Here is a 20,016-nt window from a genome sequence, read left to right as displayed (position 1 = left end):
CGTCAGAAAAAAGCGACCCCCGGACATACAAAAAGTGGGAGATTCGAAGTGGCTAGCAAAACAAAACTGATTAAATCTTAATTTGTATTAAACATATTCACATCTGATGATTTAAAACAGCATATTGGATATCTGTACGAAGCCCTCCTGTAAGTTCAACTCAAACCTTTATCGTAAATTAAGTTTTGGTGGCTTTATGGTGGTCAACAATGGAGAACTAATAGCTAGTAGCAGTTAGCAGCGTTTAAATGGTTCGGTAATGTGTACATGCATCGTGTGGGGTTGAGAAAAGAACTGACGACGTTTTATTGAAACGATACTTGCACATTAAATTTAAAATAAAATGCTTTATACTCCCTAAATTTCCCAAAAAGGTGCTTCTATACGTGTTATATACCGAACATTCTCTTAGGATCAAAATCGTTATTTATGGAAGTAAATAATAAATGTTAACTTTGTGAAGAGTTTAACATTAAGTTAGCGATTATCGAGAAAAAGACATGGAAATATGAATGGTAACTAATAAGCATTAGTTGTAATTTAGCTTTTTTCTTCCCCAGTTTTTAAAGAGAATGGCCACCCCGAGCAAGACACCCCCTGGAGCTGACCCAAAGCAGCTGGAACGAACTGGTACAGTTCGGGAGATTGGCTCCCAGGCTGTGTGGTCTCTCTCCTCCTGTAAACCCGGTCAGAATAAGACCTAACTTACAGTATGGTGTGTGTGTATACAGAGTGGTGAGTAAGTTCTGATTTGTATCTAACCCTGTTTGTCCAGGTTTCGGAGTTGACCAGCTGAGGGACGACAACCTGGAGACCTACTGGCAGTCAGATGGATCCCAACCTCATTTAGTCAACATACAATTCAGGTGACACAAAATTATGTTCCACTAGTACAGGCATTTCTTGAATTTGCTCAATTAACAGTAGAAATGAAGAAACATAATTCACATAATTCCAGAAACAAATAGAAAGCCATAAAGCCATAAAAGAGCCATAAAAACAACAAACTGATAAAAAAAAAAAAATTGTATTCATTCCTAGTTGTGTAGTGGTTATTATTCATATGTAACTGTCAGGGGTCAGTGTTTTGTGCTCGTAATATTTTTATTTGTGTTATTCAGGAGGAGGACAACGGTGAAGATGCTTTGTATTTACGCTGACTATAAATCAGATGAGAGCTACACTCCCAGTAAGATCTCGGTCAGAGTTGGCAACAACTTCCACAACTTACAAGAGATCAGGGTAACAACTCTTTGTCATGTGGGTCGTTGTCTGTTTCAGCTAGAAACACCTTTCAAAGTTCAAGATGTTCAGCTTATAAAGAACATTAATGCTTGTATACGGCTTTTTAAATATCTTTTCATACTTTTTTAGCTGTTTGTACTTTTAAAAATGATTGATTTGATGACCTCTTTACAGTTCTACAGTTTCTAGGATTTATATATTGCTATTTCAAGTTACATCTAATTGACTTAATTAACTTAACACTCAATCCTCAATTCTGCTTATTTTCTACTTTTTTCAAATTTCTTTAAATGTTTATAATAAACGTTTCAGCTATTTCAGCAAAAACAAACAGTTCACCAATTTTTGTAAAAACAGTTCATCTTTTTTCAGCTTTGCTTGTAAAGTCCTTTCAGCGCTGAAGCATTCACAGTGCATTTTCTTTTCAGTTCACTACTCTTATTGCTCTTTCCCTCTACAGCAGCTAGAAATGGTGGAGCCCAGTGGTTGGATTCACATCTCTCTGATGAACCAGGTAAGAGAATAATGGATCTCTTAAAATCTTTTCACTATATGTGAGCATTAGGACAAACTTTCATTAAAAATCTGTACACACCGTGTACTCTGTGCACACCACATAACCTCAGCATCCACAGTTCAAGTCTAACTTTGGACCCTTTTTTTCCCTGTTTGCTCTCCACCATCAAATAAAGACACAAAAAATGAAAATCTTTTGCTGTGTTTTAGCGCACAAACGAGCCGATCAGCACATTCATGATCCAAATTGCAGTGCTGGCCAACCACCAGAACGGCAGAGACACGCATATGCGGCAGATCAAAGTTTACACCCCAGTGGAGGAAAGCTCCATCGGCAAGTTCCCACGGTGCACCACAGTAGACTTCATGATGTACCGGACAATCAGGTGATCTGGACTGAGGCTGAAACACCTGACCCTGCATGCCCCATGGAGAGATTATGGAATCGATTATGGAATCACACAGTTTCCCAAAAAGAGGAAGAGTAATACAGACTAAAATGGGGAGCTGCTACTGTGTAACATGACCTGATTACAGAACCAATCAGCGTTGCCATAGTTATCATTTAGCATTTGAAAAACGCAGAGTGGTATTTTAAAATCAGTTTGCCAATATTTAATATATTTGAATTTTAATATAACAAGTGTTACTGTACTTGTCTTTTTCTCAAAATGAAAAACCCTCTTTACACAACCACAGGACATTGGAACCAGTGTATATGTATATAAGATAAAACCCTCTGTAACATGGCATTTTGTTGTTTTTAAACTTGAGTTTTTATACAGATTAAACAGATGAAAACATTTTTTACTAATCGGCATCAAAAGTGTAGGCACATGGATTTTGTTACCTTTGGGCAGAGCCAGGTTAACTGTTTCCCCATGTCCAGTCTTTGTGCAAAGCTAATTGGCTGCGGGCTTTATATTCACAAAATCATGGACCTAGGAGCTGATTTTTTTAATTTGTTTTCTTAATTAATTGTTTGCTCGAAAACAGTTCTTCATGGCAAAATTGAGTTCCTGAAATCTTTAACATGCATTTGTTCTTCAAACACCCCAAAGTGGAATCACAAGCTTGTTGCCAAGTGGGAAGATCCCACAGCCTGTTACTGACGTTTAGGAAACTGCGGAGGGTTTTAAGTAGCTTCATTGTGTTTCAGGACTGTGATAATCCTCCAAAGAACTTTGCTACAGGTGTTTAGGAAACTCAACCGTTAATCAAATCATGGAACTAAATGGGGTTTAAAGTTTTTATAGCAAAACACTTACACAAAGTGGTAAGTAATAAAGTGATTTACTCAAGAACTGTACTTTAGTAGGATTTTTACATAGTTGTACTTCACTTGAGTATTTCCATTTTATAGTACTTATACTTCACCATATTTAAAGGGGGAAACCTTGAACTTTTTACTGCACTACATGTGTTTGGCAATTTTTGAATATGTAGTTCACTTATGCTGAATTTGGTGAATTTATTAATATTAAGTGATAATTTTCTAATGAAAATCAGGATTTTTGAAGTGGGTTTTTCTCTTGAATCTACATGAACTTACACTTACCAAAACCTGAACATTTTTGATTTCTTTACAAATGAGCAGAATAAATCTGGACTAGACTCTCGTCTAACCTTCAGATATGAAGTCATCTAAGGGCAAAGACGGGCAGCAGAAACAGCAAAAACTGAACTTAAAAATATCAAACGGCTGTTTTCAAAAATATTTCAGCTAGTGAGAAATGTGAATAATGATAACTAGTTATCTATTGCGTCATATTGGATTGATTTTCAGAAAGTGATGCATCACAGTACTGCAGTTTAGTATTTGATCCACTAGAGAGAGTCAGATAGATGCAGAAGAATCTATAGATATTCCAAGAGAATTTATTTAATAGATTTAAGTTGACAAATGGAAAATGTACATAGAAATGAAGAAGGGAGTGACCTATATGGAGTATTATGAGAGGGGGAAATTACCCTGTACACTAACGGGTAATGTGGGCTGCGCCCCTGGGAGGGGGGGCAGCTACCCAGGACAGTCTGATTAGTCATCCTTGGTGCCCCCCCTGCTCAAATCATAAGGTGTGAGGTGCTTGGATTAAATATTAATAATAACAATTTATTTAAATTGCACCTTTGAAAACTCAGTTACAAAGTGATTTTCAGTAACACCAATAAAAAATAAAACAGTAAAAACACAAATAATTATAAACTACAATAGATAATGACGTAAGAATGATCCACTATTAATACACTAAAATTGAACTTGATATGACTGAATGCAACTGTTCAAAAGCCACAACACAACCAAATTGAGAAACGTGCCTCAAAAGCTACAGCACAATGGAAATGTCTCCGAGAGCAAGTGAAAATACATCTACAAATCTAAATGTCCGTCACTTTTTAGTGTCCCCCGGAACCATTGTAGACAATTGTCGTAGCAGTGTTTCCAGGGGACACTAAAAATCTATTAATTAATTAGAAATCGATTACCTAAGGTTGTGCATGTGTTTTGTCCATGTGCAGTGCTTTGAGCTCTCAGGGCCACTGTGATTTTCCACATGTGCCCCCCCCTCGTTTGGGCATCTGGCCCCGCATTCAAACGTTTCTAGACATACCCCTGTTTATCTTGTGTAGCTACAAGTTAGCAAATGGGCCTTTGAATGAGATAAAATGTCCTCATAATGCCAAAAAGACTTGCAGTAATATGAATCAAATGCACAAACATACTTTGATGCTTGACTGTGTTTATTGTTGCTCTGAAATTCAAATACACATTAATGAGTCCCAGTCGGATGTTTGATGTGTTCTACTGCCTGTGAGGGCTTTTTCTTGACTTTATTTGGCATTTTAACCATCTACATACACACAGACACAAATATGCATTACAGTTCTTTGTGTGCGTAGGTTATATTTAATTTGTCTACACACTCCGAGTTAATTATGTAGGTTCAGCCTGAAGCACTGTGTGTTTGTCAGGAAACAGGACGCATTTCATCTTCTTCCTCGCTTCAAGCCATGGCTACACAAACACACACACATGCATGTGTACTGCATCAGATAAACACAAACACATTTATCAGAAAGGAGAGGTGAACAAAACAATGCACAGGGCGACTGTGGCCCAGGAAGGTAGAGCGGACCAATCTCGCAGTTGTTGGTTCGATCCCCAGCTCCTCTGGTCAAATGTCGAAGTGTCCTTAAGCAAGACCCACCTTAGCTGCTCCCGGTGAGTTGGCCAGCTGCATAGCAGCTCCCCCATTGGTGTGTGTGTGTGTGTGAATGGGTGAATAAGAAGCAGTATAAAGCCCTTTGAGTGCCATTAGGTAGAAAAGTGCTACATAAGTGCAGACCATTTACAATCTAAGAGCTCTGCAACACGTCCACCACTGTGGCTTGTTATTTCTGTTAACTGCCTTAGATTGTAAGGTGTTTCGGGTATTTCGTCCACCCCCTGCATGGGTTGTGCTCATGCTTTTAGTGAGATGGAACCTGCCTAATGTTCTCCTGCTTTATTTGCTGTTCAGCGTAATTAAACTGAGAGCTTTAACACACAAACACACGCCTGAGGACACACACTGATAAAGTGAATTCACAAACTAAACACATAAACCTGAGACCAAAACCATCTTATTCCTCAAGCAGCTCTTTGAATGAGCAAAGACCAAATTTTCCTCACGTTCCTAAAATGCATATGCAGGTGTGTTGCTTTTGTGTACTTGTGCTATTTTTAAGGTGTGTTTTTCCCGCCCCAGGAAAGCCTGCAGTTTGTTTACAGCGCAGTAGTAGATGCCTGCAGGTATTTGTTAGCTGCCCTGTGGAGTTTATTTACAGTAACAGTTTACAGTTTTACACATGTGACATTGAAAAAACAATTGCTACACACTTGCTGCAGCAAAAGGCATTAAGCATAATCTTCCCAGGACTTTGGTCCTGCTGTGGAAACGTAGACCACTAATTGGACTCCTGCCCCAGGTTCCTGGACTAGTTCCTGGGAAACAAAACCACCAGGAAACGGGTCTTTCTTAAGAGTGGGTCTTAACTAACTATTGAAGCACCTTGTTTGTGTACAGACTATGTGGAGCTAATTGTTGGAGGGTGCAGGCGCCATTTTGTAAGATGTGAGTGTGTATTTTGACTTTCTGTCGGGATTCTCAAAGACGCCACAGCTACAGCAGGTCAGCAGAGGGAGACTGTTTTTGGCATATTATTGCAATTGAACTCCTCCAGACAGGGACCTTTTTATTCCTCACAATCTCCATAAAATGTCACCAATGTAAACTATAGTTTAGTCAAAGGATGTGCGTAGATCCCGTGAATGTGTAACTTCACATTCTCTATATGCAAAAAAAAAGGTGGAAATACACAGTAGTTGTGTCTGTGATATAAACCAGAGGTCCTGCATGTGGCTCTACAACAGCTAAAAAAATTATAAAAATAAGAATTGTTTAAAATGATATACTTATATTCATTAATAAGCGTCAACATTTTGCCTGTTAAATAGTTAAAAACATGGACTGCTACTTAGGGATTCAGATCGAAAATCATTAAAAAAATCATGAAATATATGATTTTATTATATCACATTCCACTGTGTGTGTGTGTGTGTTAAAGCCCTGCAGGGACTTATTATTGTGCTGTCAACAAGCTGCAGAGCCTCATGGGTAATGGATGAGGTGTTTTTCAGCTGCTTTTGTGCAGCGTTACTACAAACACACACACACACACAGACACACACACACAGGTAAAGTGGGTGTAAGAAAGTGTATCAGTCACACTGCAACACAACACACACATTTCCTTCTTTTGTCTTTTCCTTACTGGGCCTTTCCGGTCTCTGCTCTCCTGTCCTGACTTTACTTTGCCCTTGTCAGTGCTTCATTCTTCTTCCTCGCCTCCTTTTTCTTTCTTCATTCCTTCCCTCACACTTCTGTCCTGCTGTTTATTCATTTCATTTCATTTACCTCCACTTTTCTTGCATTTCCCCATTTTTTGTTTTTCTCCTTTGCCATTTTCTTTACTTCCTTTCATCTCTTCACCTCTTTTCCTTTCACTTTTTCCTTCTGCATATTTTTCCCTCCTTTGTTTTACTTGTCTTTGTCACATTGCTTGGTCTTTCTCTCCTTTCCTTTCTAATCTAATCTTCTTTTCCTTTTTCATTCAGCAGGGACTACATGCAGATTTTGCAGCCTACTCCTTGTTACATCAACTCCCTTATATTTTATCTGTTAGTTCAAGCTCTTCTCGGTGCAGGCAGCTTCAGAAACTGTCCTCACACCGTTATACTTTACACCCTTTACTACCTTGATGACATGCAAATAGAAAGCGGGCCGGGTGGCTCAGTGGTAAAACATTGGGTTGACAGGCAAAAGGCTGAAGGTTCAAATCCTGGCCCGCCCAACCACCAATTCCCACCTTAGTGTCAGTCATTAGCCACGATAAAAATGAGGGGGTTGCAACAGGAAGGGCATCTGCCATAAAAACGCAAGTCAAATCAACATGTGGAACACGGATTCTGCAGTGGTGACCCCTGAAGGGACACGGGAAGCAGAAAGAAAACGACCCAGATTTATTAAAGAATTATTAATTTTATCAATGAAGCTCAGAGGAAGATGAAAGCCCTCTGTGTTGTTACATAATGTTATCTGCTCTGCTCTCCCACGAACTCCCACGTAGTGAAAAAGAAACGCAGAGCTCTGCTTTGCAGGCTGATACGGGAAACGTGTGGGAAGCTGCAGGTTTAAAGTTGGAGTTTTGTTTCATTCTGGTTAAAAATGCTGATTTTGAATTAATTACGGTTCATTCTTAAGTAGACAAGGTCAGACCCCAAACCCCTGCAAAATCAGAGAAGAGCAGCAGGACGTTTGCTCACAGTGGAGTACTACACTGTGGAATTGGTACTTTTCTTATATTGTAGTCATTACCACACAAATCTCTGTTCCAGCCTTGAACCCTCCTGCTGCAGGTTTTTGTGGAAAGCCATCATCGCCTCTGACGTTTAGTCGCTCTGCCCCGCGGCACTGTTACCACGGCAACCAACCCATCGGTTTCTGGGCCAAAAAGGCTGGATACACACAGGTTGCATGATGTGATTGGAGTGAGGTTCTTTTTTCCCCCCACGTTCTTTGTGCAGCTTCACTCTTGATTTATATTCACACAAGCACAAGTTCTGGAGGGACAGGGTTTACTCCCTGCCTTGCTCAAAGGCTTCTTAGATGTGTTTGCTCGTGGTTGACAGTAGTTTTCAGCCTTATACTACAACTTAGTGTTGTGATATAAACATTTCCTTGATTTTTTGGGTCTGTTTTTTCTTCTATGAGGTTTCCTGCAAAGATGCAGAGCCACAAAGAGACGCAAAAGGACTACAAAGGGATGCCGACTGACTCCAGAGGGATGCAAAATCACTAGAGATGCAAACCACAAGGGTATATAACAATTAATGTCTGCACAGATGCAAAAGGGGATGTCAAACTAAACAGAAGCAAAGTGGCTGTAAACATCCAGAAGGAGACTTCAAACGAATTAACCCAAGTATGAAGAGATGGCAATGGACGAACTGACTATTATGAGTTCCACAGGAAGAAAACTGCCAAACAACTAAAAAGCAATGCAAAATGAGCAATAAATGGTTATGTTTTTATCAATAATTTATCATTCATACTTAGCAAGGAACAAAAATGTCTGAAAGCACATTATATTATGTAAAAACTGTGCTTCACATATCAAAAAGAAAACACTCAACCACATAGTGCTTTATAAAATTCATCTTTATTGATCTATATTCATTCATACATCCCCTTCTTATTCCACCGTGACAGCATTTTCTGTATTTTCATTTTTATAAAAAGCTGAATATCTACATCCTCTTTGTATTTACACTATTTAACATGGTTACATTTATTCAGAGCATCACACCTGCAAAAGGTCAATGTCCCAGGAATCCGGACCTGAATGATGTCTTGTTGTCGGGTAAAGTATCAGCAAGATCTTTGCTTATTGACTGGAGAAGTTACCCGACAACAAATATTGATATTTGGCAAGAGAAGTTGTTTTTAAATAATTTCTTTTCTTTCTTTTTTTTTTTTTTTTTTTTTTATATTTTATGAGCTTCATAAACTGAGGGAAACACATAAGTTCACTATTAGAGAGGGATTTCATTTTATTTTTGAATCTGGAACAAAAACCATGATCATATATGGGGGCAAAGTAATGCCAAAATGATTTGGATTATTACATTTTAAAATACATTTTAAAAGGTGCCTTCTATAAATTTCAATATATGTTGATTTTGAGGTATTTTAATGCTATGAATATCAACATAGTGTAGTGAGGAAATTTAACCAATAAGGAAGTTGCTATTATTTAATGACCTTTTCTTGCTGCCAACTAGTTAATCTGACAGTTATTTTCAAAATAATGCTTTTGTTTTAGAAAATGGTAAATGGTGTAATAGGAATTATGTAAGCCCAATATCTGGTCTTCAAAAAACTCATTTTGTTCACTCAACGGTGCAACTGAGATGCTAGAACACAGGAGCTTTGTTTTCTGAATATTGATTGTCCTATTTGTAGCATCACTGATATATAAACCGTGACTGATTAGATTGTATATACACAAACGTAAACAACAAAAATGAGTTAAATGACATTAGTTTATGATTAGTTTTAGAATTTAAAAAAGAGCAATGTTTGTTCATTGAATACATTTTTCCCGTCACAAAATTTACTTGTTTGTAGCAGTAAAAAAAGCGACATTAAATCTGTTCCTGAATTTTGTTTTATTATGACTAACATATATATATTTTAAACATAAATTATAATACTTACGCCTATGAAATTACTTGATTCATGAAAATTATATTTAATATTTATCTAATTTTAGTGCATTTATAACTGTTGATTGAATTAAACATCGAGCTATTTGAATATATCTGCTTGGCATGTGACAAACTATACCAGATATTTCACCATTTTCCGATAAAAGTTAATTTAGAAAATATTCTGCAGATAAATCAATAATAAAAAATAACAGCTGAAGCTTGGCCACCCCCACATAGAGATTGTTGGCCACTCATTTATCATTTGGCAGGAATCTGACTGAGGATTTGGATTATGAAGTCCATAAATGAGGGAAACTTGCAGATCTGAGAGGTATTTAGAGTGTAGTAAACCCAGGAGGTTTTATAGTGTTGGCAAATAGCTTTGTAGTAGTTATATTATCTATCTCCTATCTCCTCTGCATTTAAAATTATGTTTTAGAAAACTGAGCCTTAACGTTCAGATGAAGGGGTTTGACTCTTGCAGATGTGAAGTGCTGGTTGTGGCGGATTTATACAGATTGCTAGGATAATTTCTCCCTCATTATATGATAGAGAAAAAAAAGCGTTTGCACCCATAATTCACTTCTGAATTCACAGCTGAACTGGTGGCTGCAGCATGAACAGTTTTCCCGACCTTACATGTTACGGTACTTCAGGCCTAGAACACGAAGAAATACTTTTTGAGGTGACAGAAATGGGCAGAAAAAGACCCCTACCGGTATAAAAACAATACTGACTGAATATGAGGTTCTGTTTCTATGAATTGTGTTCACATTCATTTCATCTCAAAGCAACATTTACGATCTGTGTTGCCTCGAAAAGTTGCCCGTGTGTCCCAAGATTTGGTGCATTTGGATTGGTTCAACAGCGACTTCAGAATTGGTTCAGCAACAAATAAGTAAATGTCCTTGAAGTCCAGTGGCTACATTCAACCATCGTCCTTGTCACTTAAGCCTCTTTTTATGACCGTGAAATCCCAGTAAATTTCGCTTACAACCTGTCCAAACATCTTCTCCAAGCCCATGTTTGTCCGTCAAACATTCATTTGTCGTCCCAGAAGCATTTACATCCATGTCTTTGTCAGTGTCACGATGTCACTTAGCCCCCGCCAGGGAGCGGCTGTCAAAGTGGGTTTGTAAAACACATTGTGTCAACCTGTCCCTGCCAGCCAATCAGTGTTCTGACATTAATACCTGTCTGTCTGACTGTTAGGAAGGCTGGATCCAGCCATGACTTTGGTCGAAATTAAGTTTGTGAGGACGTTTGCTTTGAAAAATAAACTCCTGTCCTTTGCCTCTAGGTGACGATACCAGTTCATCTCCTTCCTCAGTCTGTCTCTTTCTTCCTGTCATCCAGGTCAAAGTCCAGGACCAACAGTTTGGTTTCCTCCGTCCCATTCCTGCTGCCAGCAGCACACACCAGCCGAGTGTCAGACGCTCTGATTCGCCACACCACTCCGCCTATTGAGAAAGGAAAACAAAATGTGTTAACTTTACCACCTGCAACATCCATGTGATGTGCACATTAATGCATCAAATTATGTATATATCTCCTAATAACTCTTGCCGGACAATTAATTTGAATAATTCTACACTGTTGTATTTTTTACTTTTAATAACACTTAAAGATCTGAGTATCTCTTTCACCAGTAATAACAGTGAGATGTAATGGATGGATGGAGTTTTTTGCAGAGTCATTAAAAATTGACTCTCATTTAATAGGATAGAGCAGCATTAACCCTCCTCCGCTGGCAGGTTTTAGTGCTTGCAAACGTGCTTTGTAGCATTTAAGACACTTTCTCATCTGGGGTTATGAATTTTGCACCGTCTTCCTGCAGATCACTTTGAGTTCAGGGATATTTTTAGTCCGTCTTGCAACATCTACCCACAGATTTTCATCAGTGTTAAAAGTCCTAGGAATGAGATAAGTCAGCCTGGTGTAGTATCAGGTCGCCTCGTGTTACTAACTTAAGTGTTGTGATGTATAAAATTCAACATGTACCTCAACAGAGAAATAACACAAAATCATTTTTTGTACCTGATCCCTGGCTCTGCAGTGCCACCACATCCCTCAGCCAGGCTCCAGTCCTCAGGTCCCACAGTTTGACCGTCCCATCATCGGAGCTCGACAGAACCAAGCCTCTGCAGAACTGCAAGCACGTTACCGCAGACTGATGCTTGTTAGGACCTGAAACAAACAGGATCAGAGTCATCACAAGGTGACCTCTGACCTTCCTGCCTTCATGTGCTGCGTCATTCATTCTATCTTTCCCCACTGTTCTACTGTTTGTCCCTGCATGAATGTTTCTCCTACAGAGACATTCTTAACACTGCTATTTAGTGTTGAGGCCATAACCAGATTGACACACACATAGGCTGCACTTTCATGCTAGTTTCTATGCTTTCTCTGACACATTCTTTTAGAGGGACCATCACTATTATCTCTGTCTCACCTTGCAGCGTGTGGAGACATTGTCCTGTCCGGATGTCCCACACTCGGACAGTGGAGTCTGCGTTCCCGGACACCAGGATGTTGTCGCGTAGCTCCATGCCACTTGTGAGAGACTGGTGGCCAGTCAGTGTGTGGACACATCCACCTGAGCAGGACACACACATTCGATTTAGGCAATTTTCTATGTCATTTGCATTTTTTATTTTACTCAATTTTTTTTTACAATTTTTTAAAAATATAGTCAGTTAAAATGTGTGTAATATAAGTCAGATACTTATTGTCTTTATTTAGATATATTTTAAACTGAGTATATAAGAAATCAATTGAGTATTTTTTTTTTTTAAATGCAGTTTTATTTCATTATATTTATTAACTTTAATTTGTAGTTTTTAAATTTTGATTGAAAAAAAATGTAGTAAATTTTTATGTTCTTGATTTTAAATATCAATAAACAGAAACCAATCAACAGCTTCGGCTGGTCCGTTTCAGGGGTCACCACAGCGTAACCTGTTCCACACGTTGATTTAGCATGATTTTTTTAAGCCAGATGCCTCAACCCTCGCATTTTATCCGGACTCGGGACCAGCACCTTGATGGCTGGGCGGGGCCACAAATGGTGAGTCGGGATTTGATCTGGCATTGAGTCACCAGGTACAGAAACTAATATCTCGAATTCTATTTTATTTCATTTCTATTTTTATTATTTTTTGTGTGTAAACTGCCTTGAAATCAATTTAATATAGCTTATTAAAAATTTAAATTTGGTTTAAATACAACTTATTTTTTTTATTTATTATTCTATGTAATTTATAGCAAATTATTATATTATTATAGTTATTTAAATTAATTTGAATAAAAGTTTAGCCATACTGCATAAAACATATAATTTATCCATTTAATATTTATTTTATTTGTATTTTGATTTTAATGTAATTCACAGAGCAGTTGTTTAATTTATTTCAACTGAACTAAGTTACCAGTTTATTAGATCACAGCTCTCATGTTAAAGCAATACAATTCAACAAAGCTCCAAAACAGTATATAAATGTTTAAACTAAAATTAATATAAAATTAATTTTATTAATGTCCGTACCGGTCTCTGCATCCCAGACCCTGATTGAAGTGTCCAGTGAGCCACTCACCACAAATACACCATCAAACTGCATAAAGAAAGACAAAGGGGTTAAAAATTGAATTTTGTATTTTCAAAAATGTCAATATTATGAAATTTCCCCAATAAATGTCAGAATAGAAAACTTAAGAGTTGCAGTTTCATTTATTTAACCAGGTACAATAAGGTTCCAACTGTGTCCCCATCTGGCCGAGACAGCAGCATCAATCACACATTCAGCTTACTGTTAAAACTGAAACACATTCTAGTTCAGTTCTAGTGCGTTTGTGTGTGTTTACCTGTAGTGAGTACACTCTGTTGGTGTGCCCCTGCAGTGTGTGCAGACACACCTCCGTCTCAGGGTCCCACACCTTCACCATGTAGTCGTAACCACCCGACACTACCCGGCGGCCGTCATATTGAACGCAACGCACAGCCGCCACATGGCCCGTCAGCACGTGCTCGCAGCGCCCCGTCGACACGTCCCACACTCGGAGTGTGGTGTCCCGGGAGCCTGACACCACCCTGAGAGAGAGAGAGAGAGACAGAAAGAGTGTGTCATTAGTGTATGAGTGATAAAAACACAATGTGGGTCTAAGTCTTAATGGTTGCCATGGAGATAAACGTAGAAGATTGTTAGGTGTACCGCAACTCCGTGTGTGCGTAAGTCTTTCTAGTGGTCACGGAGACAAAATTAGAAGATTGATAAGGGTTCTCGAAATCTGTGTGAGAGAGAGAATCTTACCGGTTGCCGTGGAGATGCATGCAGCGCACAGTGGACGTGTGTCCGTACAGTGTGTGGACACACTCTCCGCTCTCAGCATCCCACACACGCAGGGTTCGGTCAGTTGAGCCACTGATCACTGTGGCGACCGTCATTTGGCTGCACCACACTCCGCCGCTGTGACCCGTCAACGTCCGTAGGCACTAAAGGAGAAATGTATGTAATGAAAAGGTGAATGAAAAACGTGATGCATTTTAGGAGCCTTTTGATCCACATTTACTAAATAATGAGACGTAGTGCAACAAACCACTAATTAAAACTCAAACCAAGATTAAAATGTCGAAGTTGACTTTTTAAACAACAACAAAAAAAAAGTTCTGGGTTTCATATTTCTCTCATATCCTGGTTTAGTCAGCCTGTGTGTATGTGCACATGTGTGCTGAAACTAGGAATAATATTTGTTCTACTTTCACAGCTGCCCTTAAAGGACACACACAGACAGAAAGAGGGAGAAAGCAGTTTCACCTTGAAGGTGTAGTTGTGGTGTTCGTTGCCACAGCAACGGAGGAAAACTTTGCCTTGGCAACTGTTGCAAAGGCTGCAGCTGAAGATACTGCAGCACTCAGCACTGCATGATTATCAGCAGCACATATATTGTGTGTCTTATTCATAAAGATCATTCAAAGATAATTTTATTTTGCAGAGACAACAGGACACACAGGCCTTATCATCCCTGCAGGCTATAGATGTGCTAGATGTGGGTGTGTATGTTTTTTTTTCCTGCAAGGAGCAAGAAGACACCCATACACACTTTTAGGCAGGTCTAGACTTAGGAGAGATCAGGTGTGTCTAGTTAAAGAATGTTCTACCGAAACCAGATAGACACTGAATTGGTCTTTTTTTGTTTGTTTGTTTCCAAGCAACATTTTGTAAAGTGTTGCATTTTTCAGGGACACCTGTAGTTCCCAGCATTTTTTGTCTTGATCAAATTATTTTAATGTGACACCTGAAAACTGGGCCTTTGCTCAAGAATAATGTGAGAGAAGAGCAATAAACTTGGTTGGTTAGAAATGTTTTGCTGCATTCATCCCGTCACTAATCATTTCAGTACTGGAGTCACAAGAGATATCATTATTGGTGTGTGTGTGTGTTTAATGGTCTGCTGTAGTTTGTAAGGAAAGACAGCATTGGCATGGAACTACTTAACATATGCTAGGAGAGAAAGTTTCTAGACAAGCAATGCAATCTCTTCACCTTTAACACACACTGACACAGAGCTCTTAGTGTGCGCACACAGACCATGTTTGAATAGCATCTCAATGACACACCCTGACAAAAACAAACAAAAACAAAAAAAAAACTGGTCCACCTGCCTCTTTTACATTCTATTGCATTCTTTTCTATTCAGTCAGTATAAGCTTCAAAGTATCCTAATAGGTTGTGTCTCTATTGTATTTTATTACAATGTTGTCTATTAAAAGCTGACCAGGTTTGCAGGTGTAATTGGTTTGAGGTTGGTTTTGCTTTGTAGTTTTTGGTAGAGAGGGGAAAAATACAAACTGATGAGAAAACTACAACATTGAACCAATGTGCCATAGGCGACAGTGGCCATTTCAGACTCTGGGAGGGGCCCCAAGGAAAGAAGCCTATGGAAACTGCATTCAACTTTTGAAGGACCGACAAAATCCCTGTGTATGGCAAAACCTGTACACAAACTAGGTTACAGCTGACGTAAAACCTGATTTACATGATCAATATGTTTGTCTCAACACACACACACACACACACACACACACACAGAGTGTCCTACCTTGCCAGTGATGGCTGACCAGACTTTAAGCGTGTTGTCATCTGAGCCGCTGACAATTAGGTCGCCGCTGAACTGAAGGCATGTGATTACATGATCATCGTGGCCTTTTAACACCTATTGACAGAAAAAGTAGGATTTAAAGACACTCAATCCATGTTTACATGTGAAGTGTACACCGGTCGGACGTGTCAATGTGTGGGTCAGTGTGTACCATGGGCTCCCGTGTGTCCCCCTTCCTCCAGTTGTTTTCGATGCAGTGCTGTCTAATGTAGGCGGATTTCCACGGACTGACCGCCGCACTGGGCTTGGCACTCTTCCTGCGACGGGTTGATGTACACTCGGATATTCCTGGGGAGAGGATGAGAGAGAAATTATGCAAAATATAGCGGCAAAAATGTACTAATCCATTTATGGAGTGAGAAACTTATTCAGCATAATTTTGATTACAATGCCAATATTTTACCTTAGGTTCCACTATTAAGCATTTCTCAGCAGTACATAAATATTTATTGAAAGTTAGAGACTTGTTTAATTACATTTTCATCCAATACATTAATAAATACCCAGATCAGCTCACAAATACACATTACATTTTAACAAGGTAAAGTTGAACAATAACTGTTTAAATTTCACTGAAATCACCATCAGGTAGACGAACAGTAGCTAATCTATTGTATACTGTCACATAGCTTTTGTCATTTTACTCACCAGATATACAGCAGCTAAAGTTTCCATAATTAAGTTAGTTATTTTTTTAAACTTAATTATGGAAACTATCAGTTAGCCTTAGGCACGAAAATATTAGCTTTTATAGGTGAGCTAATGGCTAATGTTGTAAGCTAACTAATAAATCAGCCTGGTATGCTAACACCAGCTGGCCTTGCATTATAAGCTAACGTTAGCTGCGATAGTTTTATGAACGTTACCATCAGGGAGCCTAACAACACTTAGCATTTTTATGTAAGCTAATATAAGGCTGTAGTTTCATAGAAATACTGCAAATAGGTTCCAAATGTTTCTTGGCTCAAATAAACCTAACACTAGCCATATTTGCTAGTCTCACTTTTTATGTTATGCGAACATAACTTTCGTGTATTTTTATCGCCATAACATCTGGTCGACACATCTAACATTTACTGGTGTGACTATAGTGTAGTCAAGTATTTATTGTATCCACAGTGAATTTCCTGATGTTTTGATTTACTCTAAGTTAGGTTCATTAATCTAAAACTTGTGATCTGCTTGTGCAAGTTTACTGAATTTATATTTTCACAGAGCTCGAGCTAATGCCAACACTGTTCCCACTGGTATGACGGGTGTAGCGCAAATACAAATTAGCGTTGTTTGTAAAGCTGGGGAGCTGCGGTTAATGCTGGCTTCATTGGTATGGCTGCGGCGTGATGCTAACGCGAGGTAGCCTCATTGGTATGGCTGCTGAGTGCTGGCAGTGAATCTCGGCTGACTGGCAGAAAGCCCAGAGAGAAAGACGCGCACACACACACACGCGCACAGAAACACACACACAGAGCCACTGCATTGCGCTGAATGAAGGAGGAGTGACTGGCTGTATGTAGCTATATTTGCATGTTACACACAGGTTAGGAAGCACTACACTGCCAGTAAGCTCCAGTGTCTATTTGTATTCTGGGTTTCACTTCTCCCCTGTGACAACACGCCCTGCTCAGGTGCTTACGTGATTAACTCGTCAAAAACAGCTCTTTCCACATCGTCAGAGTTTTGGAAGATAATTTATTAACATAGAAAAGTGAAAAGAAAGGAGGAACACCTGCCAAGTAATAGTGTTATTGTAATTTTGCTTCCAAAATTACAAAAGTCTGAAGTTATGGAAGAAAAAATCACGAAAAATCGAATAGGATTTACTACCAAAACTAAAGCTTCCACTAATCTGCCACTGCAAACCGTCACCTAACACACATAACATTTCCTCCTGTTTCAGTGACATTTGTTAAAAACAGTTCATGGTCAAACTTAGGTTATTTTTTATTTTGTAACAAAGGAATAAATAGTTCTTAATGATGCCAAGAGGTTTATCATTTGGTGGAGATCACTAAATCCTTTATCATTTGTAACTTGATGTAATTTGTTACGTTAAATAGCAGAATATTAAACAACAAACCCCAACAACAAAAAATGTTTTAAAGGGAGAACATTGTCATAGTGCGTTTACCTTCCTCGCGGCACTTCTCCCTCCACAGCAGGTTGTCTTCAGCCAGGATTCTCCAGTACCTGCAGGTCTGAGCAGCTTGCAGCAAGTCTCTGGGAGCCAGGAAGGTCAGCACATACAGAGCCAGCTACAAACACACAGGAACACACATTTAAAGCAATGCTTCATTTTCCTAACATACACATACAGCCCCCAATGTGGGACACATAACATTACTGGACCTAAAGCAGGACCAGGATTGTCTTGTTTTCACCTCTTTGGGCAGCAAGGATATGAAGTCTCTCTGGAACTGGGGCTCAATGACCTGCAACATGTGCTTCACCTGACTGGTCTCACACCTGTCAATCAACTCATCCAGAGCCAACAACCTTTCAGGACTGCTCCACATCTGCAGTGGACAAACAACGTGGACAAAGAAAGAGTGAGCAAAATTCAAGAGTCTAATTATTTATATTGTTTTTCGGTTTTATCAAACTGCACCACATGTTTAGGAATAAGACACTTCTCGGTGTGTGTACCTGGAAGGTGTGAAGCCAGTCCTGTAGCCCTGACGGAGGTGGACCTGAGGTAACCCGCCTTCGCTGAGCTGAATGCCCACCGGCCAGCCGGAGGTCACCGAACGTGGTTGGCGTGGCCTGAACCAAACTGGAAGGACTGGTGGGAAGAGAGAAAGAGACGTGAGCAGATTTTAGCATTGACACCAGTTAGCATCCCTAGGCTGGTGTGGAGGTCAAGACCAAGGGGAGAAAGTAAATAAACCTGACCAATAATCCCACAAATAAAACAAATATCTCTTAAAAAAACAATGTTACAACAGTTAAATTACATCCAACAAAATCACCTGTATGGATTCTGAACTTTTACTTTACACTAAGACATCACTAAAAACCATAGATTGTAATGGTTTGAGCAGTTCATAGGTGAAGTTTTCATTTCTATAACAATTATGGTATAATTTTAGCACTAATTAGATAAAAACAGATGAGGAACAAGTACATTTTAACAATGTCTGCCCTGTATTATTTTATATAAAAATCTATTTCAATATCTCTAAATAAAGTTAAGTAGTAATCAGTTTGCATGTTATGTTGAACTCAGGGATGATCTGAATGTATGTTATATGTTGGTAAGGGGGAAAAAACGTGTTACCTGAGGTATCCATTGCCTTTACAGTGCTTCTTCCCGGAAGGAAATGGCCGGCCGTCTGGACCATGATCCAACTTTCTCTTCATCTGAAGGGTCAAAAAGATAGATAAAAAAAAAAGAAAACATCAGAGAAAGCACAACTCTTCAAATTCTAGTAACACATAAACATAAGTAGAGGATAAACTGCAAATAATGAGACCAGCACCTGCTAAAAGTCAACAGAAATCAGCTCAAATAACACATAATAGAAATACACTAACGTTTTGCATCCAGCATTAAAAAAACAGAGGAAGATAGTGACCAATTTCTCACAGTGAAATGGCAAATTTATGTTGTATGTGGCTATATTTGTATTAAATTATATTGCAGGTGCTTCCAAAAGGTTATTTGATAAAGATTTAATCTAAACTTCAATGGAGTTTCCATAAATATCTTGTAATGTTTTAACTCAAGCTAATAATTTTCGTTTGGACACAGTCTATATCATGGACGTTTATCAAATGGTTTATGTTTTAAAGTTTTTGATTTTGATAGCTGGAATCAGGAAATATTTTTGCTTGAAAAGGGATCAAAATAAAACCCAGACACTTCTTTGCGTATTCAAAAATTTATTAAACTATTTTAAGTCTAAATTCTATCCAAAGACTTTTTTTGCTAATGTGGCCCATTGGGGGAAAGACAAAGTTCCTGAGATCCCACAAATGATTGTGGCTTTTGGTGACATTCCTATGGTCACAGTGGAGATGGAAAAAGCCCAACCAGTTGTTGCAGACTCCACATTATTGAAGAGAAGGAGATAAACTTTAACCCCCTGTGTAACAACAGAGACACTAAAAACACCTACGCCGCTAAGTAACACAAACGCCACAACCCAGAGGTCTGAATCAGCCGTCTTTCTCTTTCCTCTGCGACTCTCTCTCTCTCTCAGTGAATGAACGCAGGAATGCAGAAAATTGGAGGAATGTCGCCGGTGGAGCACTGGTCTAAAATAGAGCAGCATGCGCTATCAGGCTGC

General features: G+C 38.9%; 2 protein-coding genes across 4 annotated transcripts in view; one reads left to right on the top strand and one right to left on the bottom strand.

Annotated features, from left to right (window-relative positions):
- Positions 1-10: 10 nt before the first annotated feature.
- anapc10 (anaphase promoting complex subunit 10) lies at positions 11-8,354 on the top strand. Its single transcript, XM_067523609.1, has 6 exons — positions 11-149; positions 561-687; positions 776-866; positions 1,122-1,242; positions 1,706-1,759; positions 1,972-8,354. The coding sequence occupies exons 2-6, from the start codon at positions 573-575 to the stop codon at positions 2,149-2,151; spliced, it is 561 nt and encodes a 186-aa protein (XP_067379710.1). The 5' UTR covers positions 11-149; positions 561-572; the 3' UTR covers positions 2,152-8,354.
- Positions 8,355-8,504: 150 nt separating this feature from the next.
- Positions 8,505-20,016, bottom strand: part of LOC137137390 (F-box/WD repeat-containing protein 7-like) — a 31,727-nt gene continuing 20,215 nt past the window's right edge. For all 3 annotated transcript variants that reach the window (XM_067523600.1, XM_067523601.1, XM_067523602.1), the window contains 12 exons: positions 19,005-19,087; positions 18,374-18,509; positions 18,109-18,243; positions 17,859-17,982; positions 15,882-16,018; positions 15,671-15,784; positions 13,882-14,063; positions 13,436-13,661; positions 13,119-13,185; positions 12,027-12,170; positions 11,612-11,761; positions 8,505-11,034 (listed from right to left, as the gene is read on the bottom strand). In XM_067523600.1, the coding sequence (XP_067379701.1) occupies positions 10,901-11,034; positions 11,612-11,761; positions 12,027-12,170; positions 13,119-13,185; positions 13,436-13,661; positions 13,882-14,063; positions 15,671-15,784; positions 15,882-16,018; positions 17,859-17,982; positions 18,109-18,243; positions 18,374-18,509; positions 19,005-19,087 (1,632 nt within the window). In that variant the 3' untranslated portion in view covers positions 8,505-10,900. The remainder of the gene's footprint in view (positions 11,035-11,611; positions 11,762-12,026; positions 12,171-13,118; positions 13,186-13,435; positions 13,662-13,881; positions 14,064-15,670; positions 15,785-15,881; positions 16,019-17,858; positions 17,983-18,108; positions 18,244-18,373; positions 18,510-19,004; positions 19,088-20,016) is intronic.

This window comes from Channa argus, chromosome 12, assembly GCF_033026475.1.
Source record: "Channa argus isolate prfri chromosome 12, Channa argus male v1.0, whole genome shotgun sequence".
NCBI lineage: Eukaryota > Metazoa > Chordata > Actinopteri > Anabantiformes > Channidae > Channa > Channa argus.
The sequence above is the reverse complement of the archived record's forward strand: the minus strand, read 5'-3'. Positions and strand labels throughout refer to the sequence as shown.

Bases quoted from the DNA above. Each gene is read 5' to 3' on its own strand.
- anapc10 (XM_067523609.1), top strand. From the start codon at position 573: ATGGCCACCCCGAGCAAGACACCCCCTGGAGCTGACCCAAAGCAGCTG. The intron at 688-775 runs GTCAGAATAAGA...CTGTTTGTCCAG, and splicing joins TCTCTCCTCCTGTAAACCCG to GTTTCGGAGTTGACCAGCTG. The intron at 1,760-1,971 runs GTAAGAGAATAA...GCTGTGTTTTAG, and splicing joins ACATCTCTCTGATGAACCAG to CGCACAAACGAGCCGATCAG.